At 31.4% G+C, this 20,454-nt stretch overlaps 1 protein-coding gene across 4 annotated transcripts in view; it reads right to left on the minus strand.

The window, feature by feature from the left end:
- Positions 1–20,454, minus strand: part of LOC143237656 (neuron navigator 2-like) — a 120,972-nt gene continuing 100,518 nt past the window's right edge. For 3 of the 4 annotated variants that reach the window (XM_076477147.1, XM_076477146.1, XM_076477149.1), the window contains 9 exons: positions 19,579–19,653; positions 19,026–19,197; positions 18,260–18,370; positions 16,189–16,293; positions 15,004–15,075; positions 12,653–12,849; positions 11,180–11,298; positions 10,831–11,022; positions 1–2,137 (listed from right to left, as the gene is read on the minus strand). In XM_076477147.1, coding sequence (XP_076333262.1) covers positions 2,012–2,137; positions 10,831–11,022; positions 11,180–11,298; positions 12,653–12,849; positions 15,004–15,075; positions 16,189–16,293; positions 18,260–18,370; positions 19,026–19,197; positions 19,579–19,653 — 1,169 coding nt within the window. In that variant the 3' untranslated portion in view covers positions 1–2,011. Of the gene's footprint in view, positions 2,138–10,830; positions 11,023–11,179; positions 11,299–12,652; positions 12,850–15,003; positions 15,076–16,188; positions 16,294–18,259; positions 18,391–19,025; positions 19,198–19,578; positions 19,654–20,454 lie in introns of those variants that run through there. The other variant, XM_076477148.1, reaches the window with a different exon arrangement.

Genomic DNA, 20,454 nt, shown 5'->3' on the forward strand with positions numbered 1-20,454 from the left:
TTATACTTTGAAAACAAAACCTTTTTTAATTCTTATTTTTTGGTACTCACAACATGTTACTTGCCAAAACAATCTGTTTTAACTCTTGTATGTTATATCCACTAGAAAAAAAGGAATAATATAAACAGCTACAAAATCAGTTTCTATTTTATATACTTATTTGTAAAGTTCTTTAATTGAGAGCAGAAATAAACTTTAAAAGAAGTAAAAAACAATCAAATTATATATTTTATAAAGTACAATTATCCTAAAAATACATTAATCATTCAAAATATTAATTTAAATCCATCTTCTTTAAGATTACCCACTGCATTATATAAAATTAATCATTACAATTAAATACACAAATGTATGTGATACAAAACTTCATTACCAAGATCCTTACTTGATTAGGTGCTCTATATGAAATACATTTTAAATTGTTTTAAATTCTCAAACTATTTTTGAAAATTTAACAGATTATAGATTCCATATGAAAAATAAAACAGCCTTGGATATTAATAGCTATTTCTCAATTTGACTTCTAGCTATATTAACAAAGACTGTGCTCCTATAACTGAATAAAAACATCTAAGTTAGTTTTGTAAGTTTTAAAGTTTCTTTTATTTCTATATAGATATATATTCCTCTAAATAATAATAATATAGAAAGGCAGAGAATTTTACTTCTTTATACAATATTATTGCAGGAACAACTAACTACAATGATTTACTTGTACATCTTTTCAATTGGAAAGTTTAAGCAATTGCTGCTGTGAAAATCTGCAAATATTCTTCAGAACATAATACATCTTATTAATATTCATTTATAAAATCAATTTGTCTAGCGAATGATAAAAATTTGTTTGAAGATACTCATTGATAATAAATGCAACAGAATCACAGATTAATATAGCGTATTAAATATGCAACAGCTTCACATTAAATATATCCACACAAAATAAAAATATTTTATATTACATTTAGTGTATTGCAGCACCATTTCTATGCCTCTCAAAAACATTTTAAAATAAAGTTAAATCTTGATTTTCAGGCTTAAAAAGTTATAATACATTAACAGTTTAAGAAATATTTTTATATTATTTTTTGTTCTGCTGACAAAAAATACTATTTACTGTGTTTTTGTTTCAAACATCCAAATCAATAAAATTTTGATACTAAAACAACAATAACAATTCAACTTGTTTTTGTGCCAAGATATCTATTATTTAAATAGTAGTCTATGTCAAAGGTAATTAAGAGTTATACTTCATTTATGTATTTCACTCCAGAACATTTCTGGGTTCAAATTAATAACTTAAAAACCACAATAACATACTCATCTAATATTTGTTGAGTAAAAGACTAACATGAAGACATTGTAATCAGAAGTAAGCTAAATTTAATCAGTAATGTCGAGAAAACCCACTTGTAGGGAAAAATATTCTGGGTTCAAATTAATAACTTAAAAACCACAATAACATACTCATCTAATATTTGTTGAGTAAAAGACTGTAACATGAAGACATTGTAATCAGAAGTAAGCTAAATTTAATCAGTAATGTCGAGAAAACCCACTTGTAGGGAAAAATATATATCTAAAAACGGCTCATTTGGGTTGAGAATTTTTTTACATATAGACGCGAAGAAGGTCAAACGTTGTTCGCTTCTCTACGTAAAAATTTTTCTCAATCCAAAACAAGCCGTTTTTACATATATATAGGCTAAATTTACTTTTGTAATATGGATTTTAGAGTTGCCAAGACACAAGTCATTTAAATAATTCTTTTATAGGTGTATAGAGAAATAAATATTAAATTAAAATATTGCAAGAAATCTAAAGATGAAGCATTGTGTGTGTATGTGCACAATATATATGTATCATAAGAATGTTTCTTAAGTGAATTAAAGAATTTTTACAACTGTAAATTTTGGTTAACCTATTAAAAATCACAAACTCTGCTTTATATGTTACAAGAAATCACTATGGGTGCATTAATGTGACCTGAGGTATCAATGTTAGTTATTCATTATCACAGTGTGGATTCTAATTCTGTATTCAAAAAATCTTCTGTATTATGTATACTTGTACTTTCATTGTCATTATTGTGTGGACTGGAATATCTTGCTGCTTCCTGAAGTCTCATTAGCATGTTGAACTAAATAAGAAAAGAACAAAAGTTGTCATATTTATGTACAATGAAACTGTTTTCATTAAAACAATGTATGTGATTAACAATTGTTACTTTTACAATATCTATTTACTTGACTTCAGAGAACATTAAAAAGTTTGTCTTTATTATTTAGTAAAATGTTTTGAGGATAATTTATACAGCTTTCTTGTAAGTTTCAAAAACAAATGTTTAGATATTATACCTAATAAAAAAGTTATTTTAATTATATCTTATATGTGAAGATGCCTTACTACAACATGAAAACAAAGTTTATTATAAAACATTAGTATTTTAAAATGCTACAAAATGAATTATTCATAAAAATAATAATCTTTAAGAAATAAGCATTTGAAAGCATTAAGCTTTGATATCCGTTAAAAATATATTTACCTGTCACTATTTATTTATTATTCAACAATCATTCGATTGAAATTGTCTCTTATGCTGGTGTTTTTTTCCATGTGACAATATTTGGGAGAAAAATAAATCTAAAACCTTATCTAAGTACAGTAGCTTCAAAATATCACAATTGTTAAAACCAAGTGATAGCTAGTAGTATTTTTAAACATTGAAAAATATTTGTACTACCAACTTATGTGGATTAAATTACTTAGTTGGCCACCATTAAGTTATACAATACTGTGCAAAAGTGTTTGGAAAAGACAATGTTTTGTCATTCTTTCCATTTGATAGACTATTTCTTCCATGCCATTGCAAAATGTAAATTTGAACAATATGGTAATGTGTCACTGATCCCTGTTTACAATTGAATTAACAAGGGTGAGGATATTTATCATTCTTTAGAACTGCAATATACTTGTACCAAGGGTATGTTATAAGGGTTCTGCTTAAATGAACATACTGATCAAATTTAGGGTTTGAAATAACTGTCATAATACCCCATGTAGTGTCTTAACTATACAGAAAGAAGCTAGCAAGGAGCAAGCATATGGTACAAGTATATGCTAGAAGAAATCAGTTTCATAACACTCCACAAATAAACCTTCATAAAAACTGTTTAATACTATATTATCAAGTTTTGTTGTGACACCATAGCCACAAAAACGTAGACAATTGTCAGTACAGCAGGAAGTTCCTATAAAGACTTTACATGATACTGACTGCACAAATTCCTGCAGACTTGAAGTGCTTCCCAAACATTGTTTCGTACACTACAGGTCATGAGACCAAGACAGGTAAATCTGGAAATTTGAAAACAGGAAAGGAAGAGGCAGAATGCCTAAACTCAATGATACTGTTGTTAAGTATCTTCATTTATACAGCATTTGGGACATAAGAAAGATTGTCATGAGCATGCCCATGTACCAAATGATAGAAAAGTGTCAAAATCTACAGTATCAAGAAGACTCAAAGAAAATGGGATATTTGGTTGTATAGCAGCTGAAAGGCTTTTACTTTGATCTCCAAATATTGTCAATGGAAAGAAATATGCTATAAAGTTAATTGGACTGTTGATGATTGGAAATGGGCATTATGGATGAATGTCTAAGTTTGAAACATTTGGTTCAAAGTGTAGGTTATGCATTCAGCAGAAGAAAGGTGAAAGATACTTACTTTAATGCATAGCACCTACCTCAAAGCATGGGGATGGCAATGTGATGGTTTATGGGTGTTTTTCTGCTGAGGCAAAAGGAGATATTTGCAAAATAAATGGAATAATGGACCAGTGTAAGTGCTACCAGATATTAATTTGTCATGGCATACTCAGTGGTTTGCATATCATTGGTAAGGGATTCTAATACTAAGAAGATAATGATCCTAAACACTCATCTAACCAATACACCTGTCCAGGAATTACTTAGCTAAGAAAAAACTGCTGGAGTTGTTAAAATGATACAATAGTCCCCAATGAATTCAAATCTTAACCCAATTGAGAAGATTTGGGATTTGATAGACCAAAAACTTGGCAAATCAAATGTTATTTCCAAAGAAACTTTATGCCAAATTTATGCCCAAATTTGTTGTAAAAAAATATGGCATGGATGTTTTTTTTTTTAAGAAGTATGAAAGATTTGCCTAAAGTAAGAAATGGGATAAAGACAACTGAACAGTCTGTGTCTGCTTTCTCATAGGGAAATGCCTACAGTGTATGAGGGCATGACATCAAGAAGATGCCATGGACTAGGAGAAGTTAAAAATGGACTTGCTATGAATTTACCAAGAAAGGCTTTCACTAGAAGTACAGGAAGGTTAATCCTTAAACTGGAAAATTTGTATTTCAGTGTATATCACATCTATGGACATACTTCACAAGGTGGAGTGGCATGGTTAAGTGTAAAGATAATTTTTAAGGATTGATAGATGTGCTAATATGTAAACAGTTTATGATCACATTCATTACTTACATGCCACTGTTTCTAAAGAGCAATGAAATGAGATGATACAGCTGATAGAATGGTACATTGTAGCCTATGGAGGTAGTATAACTGGCAAGTACAAGAATAACCAGTCAAAGTCAAAACTAGGAATGACTGACTAGAAGCAGACAATGACAAAAGGGAGAAGAGATGTTATAAAATAAGGCAGACTGGAAGTTAGTACAAGTCTTTCACCAATAAGCAACAGCAAAAACTTCAAAACAAAGCAGCTGGAGCTACCTACAAAGGTAATGCTGGCAAGAAACAAGGTGTCACCATGCATGCTGCTGTCTAAAAAAAAACAGAATGAAGAAATCTCATCAGATACACCACAAGAAAGAAGTGCTAATATAATTAAACAGTGCATAACTGATGATTAACTCAAGTTAGAAAATGGGTCAGAGGTGCCAGTGGTGACCAGAGCATGTGAAAATGGGTCAGAGGTGCCGACAAATCACAACATGTCAGTAGTAAAAGACTAGGTTACATCTGCCAAAGGACAGTACTTAGAAGAAGGTAGCAGAGGTGCTGGTGGGTGAGATGCCTCTCATAGAAAAGACATTCAGCAGAATAGGTGTGGACTTGATAGGACTACTAACAAGGCTGACCAGAATGTGTTGACAGTAATCAACTATGTGACATATTACTCAAAAGCCATTTAACACACCTTTTCAATTCTAGGAGTAATGGACTTTGTGAGAGAGTCAACAGTCTTAAAGAGCATGCTGAAGAAGATGTGTCAGGAAAAACCACGTGACTGGGACAGGTACCTGCAGTATTAATTGATTACCAAGAAGCCTAAGAAGAAGAATGTTGGACAACCCAACATTGTGAAGGGAGAGTAACTACAGCAAATGCCATTCAAGAAGTTGAACATGTAAGGAGATTACCAGTCCTTAAAATGCCAGATTATAACAAATCAGCCTTCATTCTGGCCAATGCATCAGACATTGGAATTAGAGCAGAACTTCTGCAAGAACATGTATATGTGATTTCTGTCAGTAAAAAGCTACTAAGTAGTGAGAAGAACTGCTCCTTGACTGAAAAACAGTGTCTGGCCATCATATTTACCATCCAGAGCTACCTCTGCAGGAAAGAGTTCATCACTCAGATGAACCATTTACCCCTTGTATAGACCCAGAGTTGCAAGATCGACAGTAAAAATCATGAGAAGACATTGCACTTCCAGAACTACCAATCACATATGGTGGCCATCTAAAGGACTGCAAATATGGGTACAGAGTCTATGAGTAGACCATGAAATGAAACAGTTTTTGAATATAGTATAAAAAATATTGTAAATATTTTTCTTGAAGGAAGACTTATTATTAGATATACACAACTGTTTCAGGTTAAATTTAATGCAAGTATTATGATTAGATAGTTTATATAGAGCAATGGTGAGGTTTAATTATCTTTAGAAGTTTACCAATCATATGCTGTGTTGTTCAACAGTTATAAATTGGTGATTGTTATATTATTGTATCATATAACTAGAAACTTGAGTTTTTCTCATTTGTTGCATCATAATATCTAGTAGCATAATGAACATTCTAGAACTCTGCCAGGGTATAAATACATTTCACAAATTTAGTTTAATAGATAGATTTACACTGCATGATTGTGAGTTTAGTTATAAAGAGAATATAGTGGTGATTTTAAAGTGAAATTATCAGAGCCTGTATTGTAATAACAGAGTACAAACAATAATTTACCTTGTAAATTGTGTTCTAAAGTAACTGAACCAGTCAGTGTGGACTTTGATGAAAAAGAAGCAGTTATTTAAAGTTCTGTATTCTGTTGTGATTTGCATATGCATTTGACTTGTTTTAATATATTATTTTAAAACAAATGAACTGTTTACTGTTTGTTTGTTGTTGAAATATATTACCAACAAGTCAGACACATACTGTAAAGAATCCAAGCCATAAATATATAAAAATTGATAGGTGCAATGACACATGAATAATCATCAATTTTGATAAAACCGTATTAATTTTCTGCATCCTCAACAACAGATATACCAATGACAAACCCTCATATCCTTTGTGGGAACTGCCATACATCTGGAAGAAATGCTAAAATACCTGCACGTAACCTTTGACACACAACTCAATTTAACCAACCATATTAATGTGATAACCAGAAATATTAAAGATGTCAATGCATTGAAAGTTGCACCAGGAAATATATCTGAAGAATGTGACTTGATTGTGCTCTACAAAAGTCTTATCCATTCTGTTGTGGATAATGCATTAGCTACAAATGATCAGTATGAGTAAGTAGGTAAGATTTAAAAGAAATAAAATTATCAGTTTATGAGTGTACTTAAGCCACATCAACAACTCCATGGATATTAATCAAGTAGGGATTAATTAAAATATACATCAGGAATCAACCATGGGTGTACAGCACTATACAACCATGACTGAGATAATTAGTCACCACCTAATTTCAAATGACCTCATGGTGTCTGTACAGCAAAAATGTATACACTAGACTGAGGTAAAACACACACATGCACACAAAAAAGCCTGTAAGAAAGTATTTAAAATCCATGGTGGACAGTCACCAAAGCTACTGATGGTTCCAACACCATAGATAATGGAGGAGCTATTTGTGCATCTGCCATGTCACAAGACAAAAACATTCCGTATAAGACTAATGGAGCGTTCACCCTACTCACAAACACCACACAAATGGATCATGAAGCCATAAAACAAGCTCTTCTCTGCACTCCTGAAAATAATGAACTAGAAATAGATGATATCACTAATTCAATATTTACAATGGATTCACAGGCAGTGCTGTGTAAAACTTAGAGTAGTTGGTCTCCAGATGCATTGGGAAAAAAGCAAAGTAATTACATGTATGTAACCTTAATGTATGTGCCAGGCCATAGACCAGCAACAAAGATAAATGAGGAAGCTGAAAAGCTGACAACAGTAATTCTACATCAAATCCAATGAAATGTGACGAGCAGGATATTGACTTTGTCTGCACTAATGAGGTGAATCAGCATTCATGGAAGCTCTTCTGACATTCTGCTGTAAACAAAACACTTTATACTGTAACTTGTAAAAACAAAATACAGGGGATCAATAGGAGAGTACACAGCCAGATGGCTACTGGTGGAATCAATGAAGAAAGAAACTCTCTTTTACCTCCTGCAATGTAGCTGATCCCTATGTGAAGCAACAGTACCTGTCAGCACAACCAACTAGTGCTCAACTCAACTCATGAATGACAAAAGTCAGTAATTCTTTATAATTGAAATATTTAGTATGTAACCTAAAGCTAAAAAAATAAATAACTTTTAATTATGTAATTGTTATAATTTTCAAATTTTTATTCAATGGAATTTTGTTTCTTCACTTTTTTCCCTACTTACTTTATCAGATTTTTAAATATGCCTATTTACCCAAGATAATTCACATAAATCATTACCTTTTAAGTATTTTTATTATACATATTGTTTGACAAGTATTTTCAGAAACAAGCATTAAACCTACTAAATATTAAGGTACAACTATAAATATTTGTAAGTAAGAAGTCGCTGATAATGCATTTCTTTTATTTTAATAAATAGAACAAGTGACTGAAAAAACATTGTAAGAAATTGGGAAAAAATGTCAGTGATTTGCTCCACAGTCACGAGTTTTATTTTAAAGGAAGATGTGTAAAACTGAAAAAACTTTAGTTCATTTGATGTATCATGTAAAATGTTTTAAGATGCTTCATTAAAGTTTCATGTGTTTTTTTAGTCACTGACCATTATATAAGTAGGTATAAAGTATTTGTGATAGGTTATTGCACATCTTAATTCTTCAGTTGTCTCAGTAGGCTTCAATCTACAGCAGTGGTGCACAAAGTCCAGCCTATGATGTCCAATGGGAAAGTCAAACATAGAGAGTTTGAGAGTTTGCACCTGCACAAAGATTAAGCACTATAGAAGAATATGCATTAGATTAGATACTGGATGGTTCCATATTCGTGTTGAGCAAAAAAGAAAATTTAATAAGCAAATCTCCTTAATGATATGATATTTCCGTAATTGTAAAATCTCATGCATTCCAATTGTTCTTTGAGATTTACTTACGAGCCCTATTTTGATATTATTTCGTAACAAAAATGGCAGCTAATCATAAAAGAAAAGTTGATGACGAAAACTGGCAGTTTCATTATGATTGGACTGTGCAACACTGTTTTTTTCAACAACAGAAGAACGTGATTTGTCTGCTGTGTCATTTAACAGTAGCAGTGGTGAAGGTATCCAATATAAAGCATCATTGAGTCGAAGCATAAAGATTTCCACAATGTTGTTGGTGATGAATGAACAGCTTGAATTGAATCTCTGCAGCAGTCGCTGAATCACCAGCAGAACATTTTCTCAAAGCAGTCAGCAGATGTAGGTGCAGCATGTGAGGTTAGTTACGATATTTCATTGATAATAGTGAAATCTGGCTGACCATTCACTGATGGTGATTTTGTCAAGTAACGTATGATAACTGCATCAGAAAAGTTGTGTCCAGAAGCAGTTTGCAAGCTACAGATGGTGGCTTTGAATCGTATGACAGTTCAACAAAGAATTTCACACCTCTCAGCAGACATGATAATGCAGCTTACAAATAAGGCAGCCAACTTAGTCTACTTCTCTTTGGCAGCAGATGAGTCGACTAACATCAGTTCAACAGCACAGCTACTAGTTTTTGTTCATGGTGTGTTGTTATCATTTGATATCACAGAGGAACTAATCGGCATGGGTTCCATGAAGGGTCAAGACAACTGGGTCTGTTCTATTCGAGGAGACAGTGTGACTGTGTAGAAGTGTTTCATTGGATTTTACAAAACTGGTAAGTGTGACAACTGATGGAGCACCAGCCATGACCGGAGAAAGTAGCAGGCTGGTAGCACTGTTGATGAAGCACCGAGGAAAGCAGAACAGACAGTTGGTGAAGTTGCACTGTATTATTCACCAACAGAACCTGTGCAATAAAGAAAACTTGGTTTTCAGACACTGATGGCATTAGTGACAAAAACCATTAATTTAATCAAATCACGAGGGTTCAATCACCGTCAGTTTCAAAGTCTTCTTGAAGAAATTGAGTCAGACTATGGTGACCTTGTGTATCACTGTGAAGTATGCTGGCTGAGTCAGGGGAAGATGCTCAGAAGATTCTGGAAGTTGATTGACGAGATGACAGAATTCCTCAGAAGCAAGAACAAAGACACAGAAGTGATTTCCACGACTGATCTAGCACGGTAAGCTAATTTGACCTTTCTGGTCGACATGACACAACACTTGAATGATCTGAATTTGAAGTTGCAAGGCAAAAATCAGCTTGTCTGTCAGCCTGCAAATCACGTCTCAGCTTTCAGGACAAAGTTGCAGTTGTTCCAGCAGCAAGCAGCATCAGGCAACTTCGAGCACTTTCCCACTTTTCGGTCACAGCTACAGAAGAATCAGGACATTGATACACAAGTTTATGTTGGGAAGCTAGATACCTTGATTCAATCCTTCAACTCACGGTTTCATGACTTTGACCAATGCAGATTGTTGATGAAACTTCTTGCTGATCCGTTCAGTGTATTAGTGGATGACTTGTCAGCAGAGTATCAGCTCAAACTTATTGATCTCCAGGCATCTGATGAACTGCGTGCTATTTACTGAGGAAACAGTTTGCTTGACTTCTACAAAACGTTGCCTGATACATTTGCTAATCTGAAAGAGAACGCACTTGTCCACACCAGCATGTTTGGCAGCACGTACTGCTGCGAACAGGCTTTCTCGCATATGAAACTGAACAAAAACAACACTCGCAATCAGCTGACTGATGATCATCTGGAAGCAGTCTTGCATCTTTCAAAGTCAAACATCAAGCCAGACATTTCTAAGCTCATAGATGACATGCAGCACCATCCATCACACTGACTTTGTGACAGTTGACATATCATAACATTTGTTAGAATAATGTGCAAATTCTTTGATGTAATCGTTATTTGTGTGTTCTTAAATGTGATGTCCATCTTGTGTGAAACAACTGTGGGACGATTTTAATCTTCACTTTTTTGTGGCCCCCAACAGTTACGAGAAGTCTGTTTGTGGCCCCTGACTCAAAAAGTTTGTGCACCACTGATCTACAGTTTTTTATAAACTACTAAAGTGCTTAAACCCTTGCACAAATTTGATTTACTGTTTTCTCAAATATCTTGTATTAAGAACTATATATGTAAAATAATGACCACTACTCTTTAGCTTCAGTTGTTTATATTGATGTCTCACAGTATCATATAACCTACCAAGGGATCAGCTTCCACTTCACTCTGCACAGACTTTGTTCCTAAACTAGAGGAGGGATGACCTTCATAACCAACATCTTCTGGACGAAGCCTAAGCAACTGGGGCCAGTCTGGATCACCTAATGATGGCCAGGGGTATGATTCTTGAACCCATTCTGTTGGGTCTTCCCAATGAGCTCTACGACCATAAAGCTAAATCATTTAAAGAAATGAAAGATTAGATGTTCCTCTTATAAATGCTTTAAATTTTACAGTAATCAACAAATATGTACTTCTAATTCTTTGAAAAATAAAACATAAATTAAGTAATTTTACAGAGCAGAGTTAAATATAAAAAAATATACTTTACCTGCAATCCTTCTCTTACAGCCTCCAATAGGTAAGGTATAATGCTGTAGTTCCAAAGATCTGTAAACCATACTTGAGAACTAGAAACATCGACTGGACAAGATAAAAACAACCTTGGACCTAGAAAAATTTGGTCAGGAAAACATGAAAATACAAGAAAAGATTGCATTTATCCATATAACAGAAAGTAATAACCAATAGTCATGACAATTTATTGAGAAATAAAAATCTATGATAAGATGATGTCAAGGTTTTAAGTATGTGGGATTGAATTCTTCTACATAATTGTCTGTGACTTGTCTGTGATCAGTTCAAACAATAAATGGACAGCACACAATCCTCTTGTTTTAAAATAATATATTCAAAGGAAGTCAAATGTATGTACAAAAATTATTTACACTAGGATATCAGTTTTATCTAAAACTCTAAATAATTCTCTTTTCTTGTCAAAAGTCCACACAGACTGAATTAATTACTTTAAAATCCAAATTACAAGACGAACTATCTTTCTCTACTCTTAATACAATAGTACCAGTAAATAGTTCACTTATGTTATCCTGTGGGTTATCACAGTTGTATCCTAAGTCTTAAAAAATTGTCTCATTTTCATCAAAGTCTACAACTGCAAGTTACATTACTTTAGAAACATCCTTTAACAAGACAATTTATTTTTCTTTATCTCTATTAACTTGAAACTCACTTTAAATATTGCTCATTATGACTAAACTAACAATCACACAATTTAACTTTTCTTTCACTAACTTAACTCTTTCTGATTTCCTTTTTTGATTACCACACTTGTATCCAGAGCTTTGAATAACTCTCTTTCTTGTTTTATTGTTAAAAGGTCACACAGATTGGTTCAATTACTTCAGAACCAAACTCCTCTGCGTTGTTACACTACAGCTGTGAAACACACCACAGAAATCAATCACTAAGGCTAACCACTCACATGCCAGCTAACTTCATGTTTTCTTCTACTAACTTTTTTTATCTGAACTTCACTTACTTGCACTCACTTGATTGCCTGTATTTATACATTTCTAACTAAAGCCTAGAACTTTCTACAAACTAGGAGACACCATGATGTAACAATACTCACAGAGTGCAAAAGCTTTAAATGATTTGAGAAAGGTGATGTCAACGATACTACAGCTTTTAAACTACACACACACAACATGTGATTCTTAGTGAGTTATGTAAAGAAATTTGTTATAATTATTAACTTTAAAATAATTAACTCTAACACTCTGTTATAAAAAGTAAATAATCGCTAAACAGTTGATTACTAAATGAACTACATAATAGCTCTTACTCTAAATGGTCTTCTGTATCAAACAGGTAAAGTTACAAACTAGGTAAAATTATTAATGCAAATAGCATTATGAGTTTTCATTAGCAAATAAAGTTTACGATAACAAATGACTAAACTACTTTAATTGAAAGATGACTTTTAAAAAAGAGAAACTCATACCAATGGTAACATCGGAAGAACTATGAGTTTCCAGAAACTTATTGAGATAAGCCCACACCTCAGGCACCCAATCAATGATTTTGTTAAGAATTGGATTTTTTACACCTGTATAAACTTCTTCTTCAACTAGTTTTCTACGAAGATATCTTCCCAGAAATCGTTTCACTGGTTCCATATGATTGGCACACAAGATCCACCTTGCAGTGAATGAAAACAAAACTTCTTATGAATTCTTGCATGGCCAGTACAAAGCAGTTTTCATAATATCCATAGTAGTAAGTGTGAGAAATAAATATTTCTATACACATAAAAGTAACTTAAGAGATAAAATCTGAAAATAAAAACATTATCAAATGTATTTACTAAAACTGCTAAAATTGAATAGAATAAAAGTGCTTACCTTATGTTTCAAAAACATATTAATTAATATTGCTGTAGTTAGCAAAACATTTTCTTGATAGTTTATATTTATAAAATATTTTTTAGGTTATCCTCTTCAACATTATATTCAAAAAGTTATTGAAATAGTTATTAACTTCCAAATGAATTGTCTCTACCATTAACCTAGCTGGCCTAGCATGATCAGGTGGTTAGGGTGTTTGACTTGTAATTTGAGGGCCATAGGTTTGAATCCCCATTACATAAAAAATGGTTACCATTTCAGCCATGGAGGATAATAATGTGATGGTCAATACCACTATTCATTGGTAAAAGAGTAGCCCAAGACTTGGCAATGGGTGATAATGACTAGCTGCATTGTCTTTAGTCTTACACTGCTAATTTAGAGAAAGCTAGCAAAGATAGCCCTCGTGTAGCTTTGTACAAAAATTCAAAATAAAAAAACAATTAATCTAGCCATTGTAGAGATCTTTATTGAAATTAACCAAACAAGACTAATATGAATGTACTGAGTGATTATTTTTAGGATTTCTCAAAGATATTTGTAAAACGTTATTTATTTGCATACGCAAGAGAGACTGATCTCTGTGTAAAAAAATCGTTAAAAAATTACACACACACCTAGACCAACAACAAACAAACAGCAATAAATCCCAAGATACAACAAAGTACAAAACCTTATACTGCTGCATACCATATGTTCCCAACATCAGCGAAAAAATAGCCAACACTTGGAAAAAACTTAAAACACAATATTCCAGTAAACACCTAATTTATTCAAAAATCAGATACAAAACTAAAGTCCATACTATGTAAAAACTACACTGACAAACACAACACCAACATAATTTATAAAATACAATGCAACAACTGCCACAACTTCTATATTGGAGAAACAAGCATAAAAATGGAAACTAAATTCAAAGAATACAAAAAACACCTTCACATGTTTTTGAGCACTGCAAATCAAATAAACACAACATAACCATAGTAAACTCCCAGATACTAAGTAGGGAAACAAATATAAACAAATGCAAAATCAAACAAGCCCTACTTGTACAGCAACTAATACGAAAACTAAACCAATACAAAGGAACACCTTTGTACCTATACTAATTAATAACCTAACATCCAACTGCAACGCCCCCTACAATCATGTACCCGTTTATACTCTCCTCCCTAAGACGTGTCTGGCAAAGGTCAGTTGCAAACTCTCTTTGTTAACCTGAAGATAACCTAGGAAGGTCTAAACATTGTTCTCTGTTTTATTAGTAAAAGTGTTAATACCCATACCAGCAGTTCTAAGATACATTTTTATTTTAAGTGGGTTTCTCGTCATCAAGAATGATCTCGAGGTTTGTTTGTAACTGCCTGAACCCCATTAATAAGGAGAAGTCATTTTTAAACTGCAAGACAAAAAGAAGAAATGGAAAGGGAATATGTTTGCTATGGAGGAGATGGTTGAAATGGATTATTTCCAACCCCACAATATGAAGGACATTATGAAGACTGTCTAATAACAGCCAAGGATCATTCTGAAAACTCATTTTAGATTAGTTGTGGATAATGAATGACTGGAAATATCTATGTGATCTTATGAGTTGACTATCACCATTTTCTGTACTGGTACTAAAGTACAAAGATATTTGAACCTCCTTCATTTTTCTGACAATGAAGAAGGTGGTGCAATTAATTTTATTGTAACAGGGGTGGGTTCATTGCTATCTAAAGAACATACAAATGACTTCAGTAATCTTTCTTGTCTACCAGAATAATTAGTTCACAATATAATTAAGCATTCTTTTATGAACTTAAATAAAGAATAATTCCTTAAAAAACTGGTTACAATTAAATAAGAGACATTGTATGGTACATGCCATCATTAGTCCATGCTTACTACTAGGTGTGGATGTTCACAACCAGCCAGTAAGAGTAGTTTTTCCATGTCTTACCTGAAGTTATGGTGCAACTGTAGATTTGTAGTTGAGCAGGTGGTCTGGTTCATTGTTCCAATAATGTATGGACTGGAAAATAAAGAAATAATTATTCTTTAGATGATAAATTGGACATAACTATTATGTTCAAACAGATCCAAAAACATTCACACTCAGTTGTTAGCATGTGATTAGATTTTACTGGCACAATTGGCTCTTCTCTCATGCTAAAATTTACTCAAAATGTTTTGCTTTTAAGTGCTTAAATAGAGGCTGTTTACTATTTACTGTTGCAATTTTCACCAGTATATTAACTATTTAAATATATCTGAAGAATCCTTGAAGACTACGCCTGCAATTAAATTGTACATAATCTGGACAGCTATTGGATGAGGGTGTTCTACATTCAACAGGCATATACAATTTATTATAAATTACTGCTGACAAGGTTGAAAAATATTGTAGTGTATCAAAATATTCTAATCAGTAAATTACAGCTTTTACTATGACCTTGAATAATCTTTATCAGCTCTCTTCTCCAAAATTTCGTCATTTGTACAAATGATATGTTAAATAACTTACATTCAGTGTTGATGCACAACACTGAATTAATTAATATGCAACACTTATTGACAGTATAAACAAGTTATTTCATCATTTTAGCACCCAGATTACATTCAAGATATATCTGTACATTAAGAAATGGAGTAACTTGGCTTGAATGTAATCACTATGTATGATGAATACTGTATAGTTTAAAACTATTTCATTGTTTCTGAAAACACATAATTTAACATTTCTAAATAATTCAAAACTAAAATATCTTGGTTTTATTAAAATATGGATAACATTAAATATGGAGAAATGTTGCTATATCATAGTAGTTTTTAAAAAATATATGAATAAATTACGTCTTTTCTCTCACAAGTATATATTTGATAGAAGACACTACTCTGATTATATTTTTTATCACATCAAAGGTAATACATAGATTTATACGTTAAGTATTATGTGTATAACATTTTTATTGTACTTAAAAATTAATAGCAAATGATTTGTCAAACAGAAATGATATGTTTAAACCAAGTATAGCTGATAGTCCTGATCAAAAAATGGGAGTAATATTCATAACAAGTACAAACTGCAAGAGATTTTTATATGAGACAGAAAAATTGTGTATAAAAAAAGAGTGGAATTACATACCAGTTCTGATACTTGGCACTGAGAAAGCCATTAAAAACTTCATCCAGTGAACCAACATGGTGAAGGTTGTCCAGGATTATCACAGTTGGGAGATCAAACCCATTACTAAAAATATCAAAAGGAAAGTAAATTAATATAAGATATGTATTATGTTTATTTAATGTCCTCTACTCTGATATATGTGATACGTGATAAAATTATGAATACAAGTTTGTCACATGTATTTTATGATTATCTCAGTTTTGAGCATAAGTGTTACTAACAGAATAAAATATTGAAAAGGGTCATATTTGGAAGATAGTTTTCAATCTCCCCAATAGGTGTCATATTGTTGATTACAACCTAAAATAACGAAACGGATTTTTTATTGCACATAATGGTTTTCTGCAGTCGCTTTTCTCTCACCATATTATGTATTTGATTTCTCAACAATTAGTCTCAGTTACTCTGGCAATGGTAGCAACATCCCTACATGTGGTAGAATGCTGTTGTAAGAATTTTAATGAGGAATATTTTTATTAAATAGAGAAAACAATGATTATTTAATATGGCTTGCACTTGGTCTAATTATTTATAATCCAATTGGCATGCTTGTTTCTTTCTTGGGTTAATTTTATTTAATTTGTTTTTGACAATGGCAGTGTTTTTCCAACTCTCTTGTGATAAGCTGCTGAATTATTAAAAGAAATATGTTTTCATCAACCGAAAATTGTTAATCAAAACAGATTATGCTTTTTCTAAAAGTTAATAATGTCATCATTTTGATGTATTCTGGTGATGCTTAAAATAGCATTAGACATTAATTTGCTATGTTACTTAAAGTCTCTGATTAAACTATATGTATAAAAGTTTAGATCTTTAATATATCATCTAATACTGATGTTATTGTTTGTTTAAAGTAAGATCAAGAATGTATTAACACCACAAAAACCATAGAACTCATACAACATACATTCTTAAAAAAGTATTTCCTGATATATATTATTTCTAATTATGTAAAACAAATTCTATGCTTTAAACCTAAATTAGGTTTATATTTTTCAGTGCCTTTTATACAAATTTCTAATGCAGTAAAGTTAATTTTCCATGAAAATCAAATTATCTGTATAATGAGTGAAAAAAATATTAACTTTTTAGTGTTATTTTTGCTAGACTAAAACTAAGATCCTGAAAAACACTGCACAATACAAAAAAGTTACAATATTCTATTTCATTTTTGCTAATCTATAATAAACATTAGATTTATAAATTATCTATTGCCGTTCTGAATAGTTACAGACATAGATTAGATCTCTTTCAATATCAGTTTTCATGAAACTTTACCCATGATTAATTACCTTACTGGTAATAAGAAGTATATCAAATCTTCAGTATAGTTGAGGTCAAGAATTGTTAAACTATAGAAGGAAAGTGAATTATACAAAACTTTTGACTGTGAGACCACTGTGTAAATGTTGTTATATTTATTTGATTGTTTCAATTACATGTTACTTTAATACATTAGCATTTGTTGCTGTATTATTTAATACATATTCCTAAGTATTAAATCAGGAAGCAGAACCAGTAGACTAATTTTAGGATAATGGCTTGTTATCTTGATATCACCATTGTAAATTCATGACAGATTGACAAATAACTGGTCAGTATGAAATTAAACTATAGAGCAATTTATTTTTAATTGTTTGTTTTGGTATTATGCACAAAGCTACACAAAGGCTATCTGTGCTTTGCCCATCATGGATATCAAAACCCAGAATCTAGCAGTATAAGTCAGTGGATATACCACTGGGGCAAGCATTTATCTTTAAATATAAACTAATTTGACAAGGTTATTATTATGTGAAATTAATAATAAGCAAAATAACCACAAAGCTTTTATAAAAGATTTATGTAATAATTTATCTTATTTTGATTACACACTTATACTTAAATCAGCATCTATTTCTAACAGTTATGAATAATTAATAACAGAAACTCACAACATGGTGAAAAAGTTAGAGGATCAACTTGTATATTAAGTGATTTACCTTCTTACTTAGTTATAGAAATACTAAAAATAGTCCTCTCTCACCTGCTTTCACACTGTTCAGCTAGATTCAATAAATACTGTTGGAGCTCTTTGGCTGACTTGTGATCCACGCTGAAAGTTGCAACAGCACCAGGACCCAAATCCTTGCCATTCCTATTAAGTGAAAAATTCAACTGTTCCATTTTTATCAGTCACTCTAAATGAATGTGTACTTAAGCATTTATTTTTTGTTAAATTTAATCCTACTTTATACTGAGTGACAGCTTTCCAAAATATGGTTTTAAACAGCACATTGTAGCTAAAATGATGATGCACATTATTATTTGTAACCCAACTGTCTTCATATCCATCAATGAGATCATGAATGTTAAATCTTGATGAGGCAAGTCATAACCAGTTCTGCATATTATCAAATATAACTGTTCTTACTGTTCATTCATTAACAATGTAATGTTCTGAGAACTGCTTTTATACAAGGATTTAAATCCCTGTTATTTCTAGCTGCTTTTGAATACTCTTATGTTTCATTGAATTAGGCCATTATGTCAAATTGTGTAACAGGCCTAGCTCTCAAACCTTTATTACCAATATATATTTTAAATGTAAAATATCAGGAATTTAATTAGCTTCAACATTAATTCACACTAGCTTAAAAGTTTATAACACATTCTTAATGTTCAAAACTTACACTTACATATATATAAAGGAGGAATAATTTATGCAGAAATTAATACTTGACAAAAAACATGAAATTGTGTAAGTTATACACTTATATAGAAATAAATTTACTTTTTTAATAAGCACTAACCTAAATACAAGGAATTCAGCTAGTTTCTGTGCAAGATATGTCTTGCCTGTTCCACTAGGCCCACATAAAATGATTCTTCTATGTTCCAGTAACAGAGAGACATATCGTTGAATAACTGATTTAGGAATGAGAGTTTCAAATGCTAAGGCATCTATGGAATTCTGTTTTGTACCTACAACATATAATTAGCTTTAATGCTTAAGTCATGGCTCAAAAAATATATCTTTCTTTTAAATTATTCACAGTTATAAATAATGACTGATACCTTTATACTCTAGAACATTTAAGTGTAGGTTGTATTAGTGTGGATTCTCTGACAGGTTTCTTCTGACTATTATTCAGAGCAATGGTTATTATTATTACAGAGTGTGATGCTATATTGGAACATTCCTGAGTTTCACACAATTTGCAAGCAATATTACTCAAAATACTGGAATAGCATAATAAACTGTATAAAATTCATGAAAATTCTGTTTTTTTCTTAGTCTAGTGTCATAATAAAAATTAAAAGATTTCTTAAACTGGTAAATAACATAAGTATAAATTTTGTTACCTTTTAAAGTAATGCGTATTTGCATATTATCACCAATTAGATAACCACAAGGTAACAGGTCAGGAATATCTGCTTCTGAAACATAATTATGATTAATTTCAAAAGACAGATTAACAATGTTATAAATTAAAAAATGAAAACAAAAGTTGTTAATACTTATGATAAAAATTACACTAAACTTTGAATTTTTTTCATATTTTTCTTTATTAATTCATTACAAATTTCAATCAGACATGTAAAAATAGCATAATGAATCTGTATTTTATCTACTATAATCACCGGAATAGACTTAATAGCAGTCTGTTTATTAAAAACCTATCTAAAATTTTATTTATATGCAGTACAAAAAATTTTATGTCACAGAGATAAATGGTGGGATATGAAGCTAATAAGCTTAAGATTTATGATCAAAATAATTTTATAGACCATTTTTTTCTATATTTTACTAACATTTATCCATTATCACCTCCTGGATTTAACACTTTTACATAATAAATACATAACAATACCTTAACTATTTATCTTGTATTATAGGCACTACATTACGTACAGGTACGTTGATTGGATTTCTTGAAATAAAAATAATTCCACAAGTTTCATAGTGAATTTAATTTTGTTTTCATTAACCTTCTTGTAAAAAAAGTAGATTTTAGTTAAAAATCAAGGTTCATTATATGGTATTGTTAACATCAATAGTTAATAAGAAAGTTGTAGTGACGGTAATAAATTAAATTTACGTCTGTAACAAATGGTCCTTGTGATATCAAAGGGATGCATACTAAATTATAACCATAACAACTGAGCAAATGCAAGATTTGGGTACCTAGTAAGCAACAAATATAAAATATACAAATCAACTATATAAGTGGTTTGATT

This window comes from Tachypleus tridentatus, chromosome 13 (assembly GCF_004210375.1).
Source record: "Tachypleus tridentatus isolate NWPU-2018 chromosome 13, ASM421037v1, whole genome shotgun sequence".
In the NCBI taxonomy this organism is placed as follows: domain Eukaryota; kingdom Metazoa; phylum Arthropoda; class Merostomata; order Xiphosura; family Limulidae; genus Tachypleus; species Tachypleus tridentatus.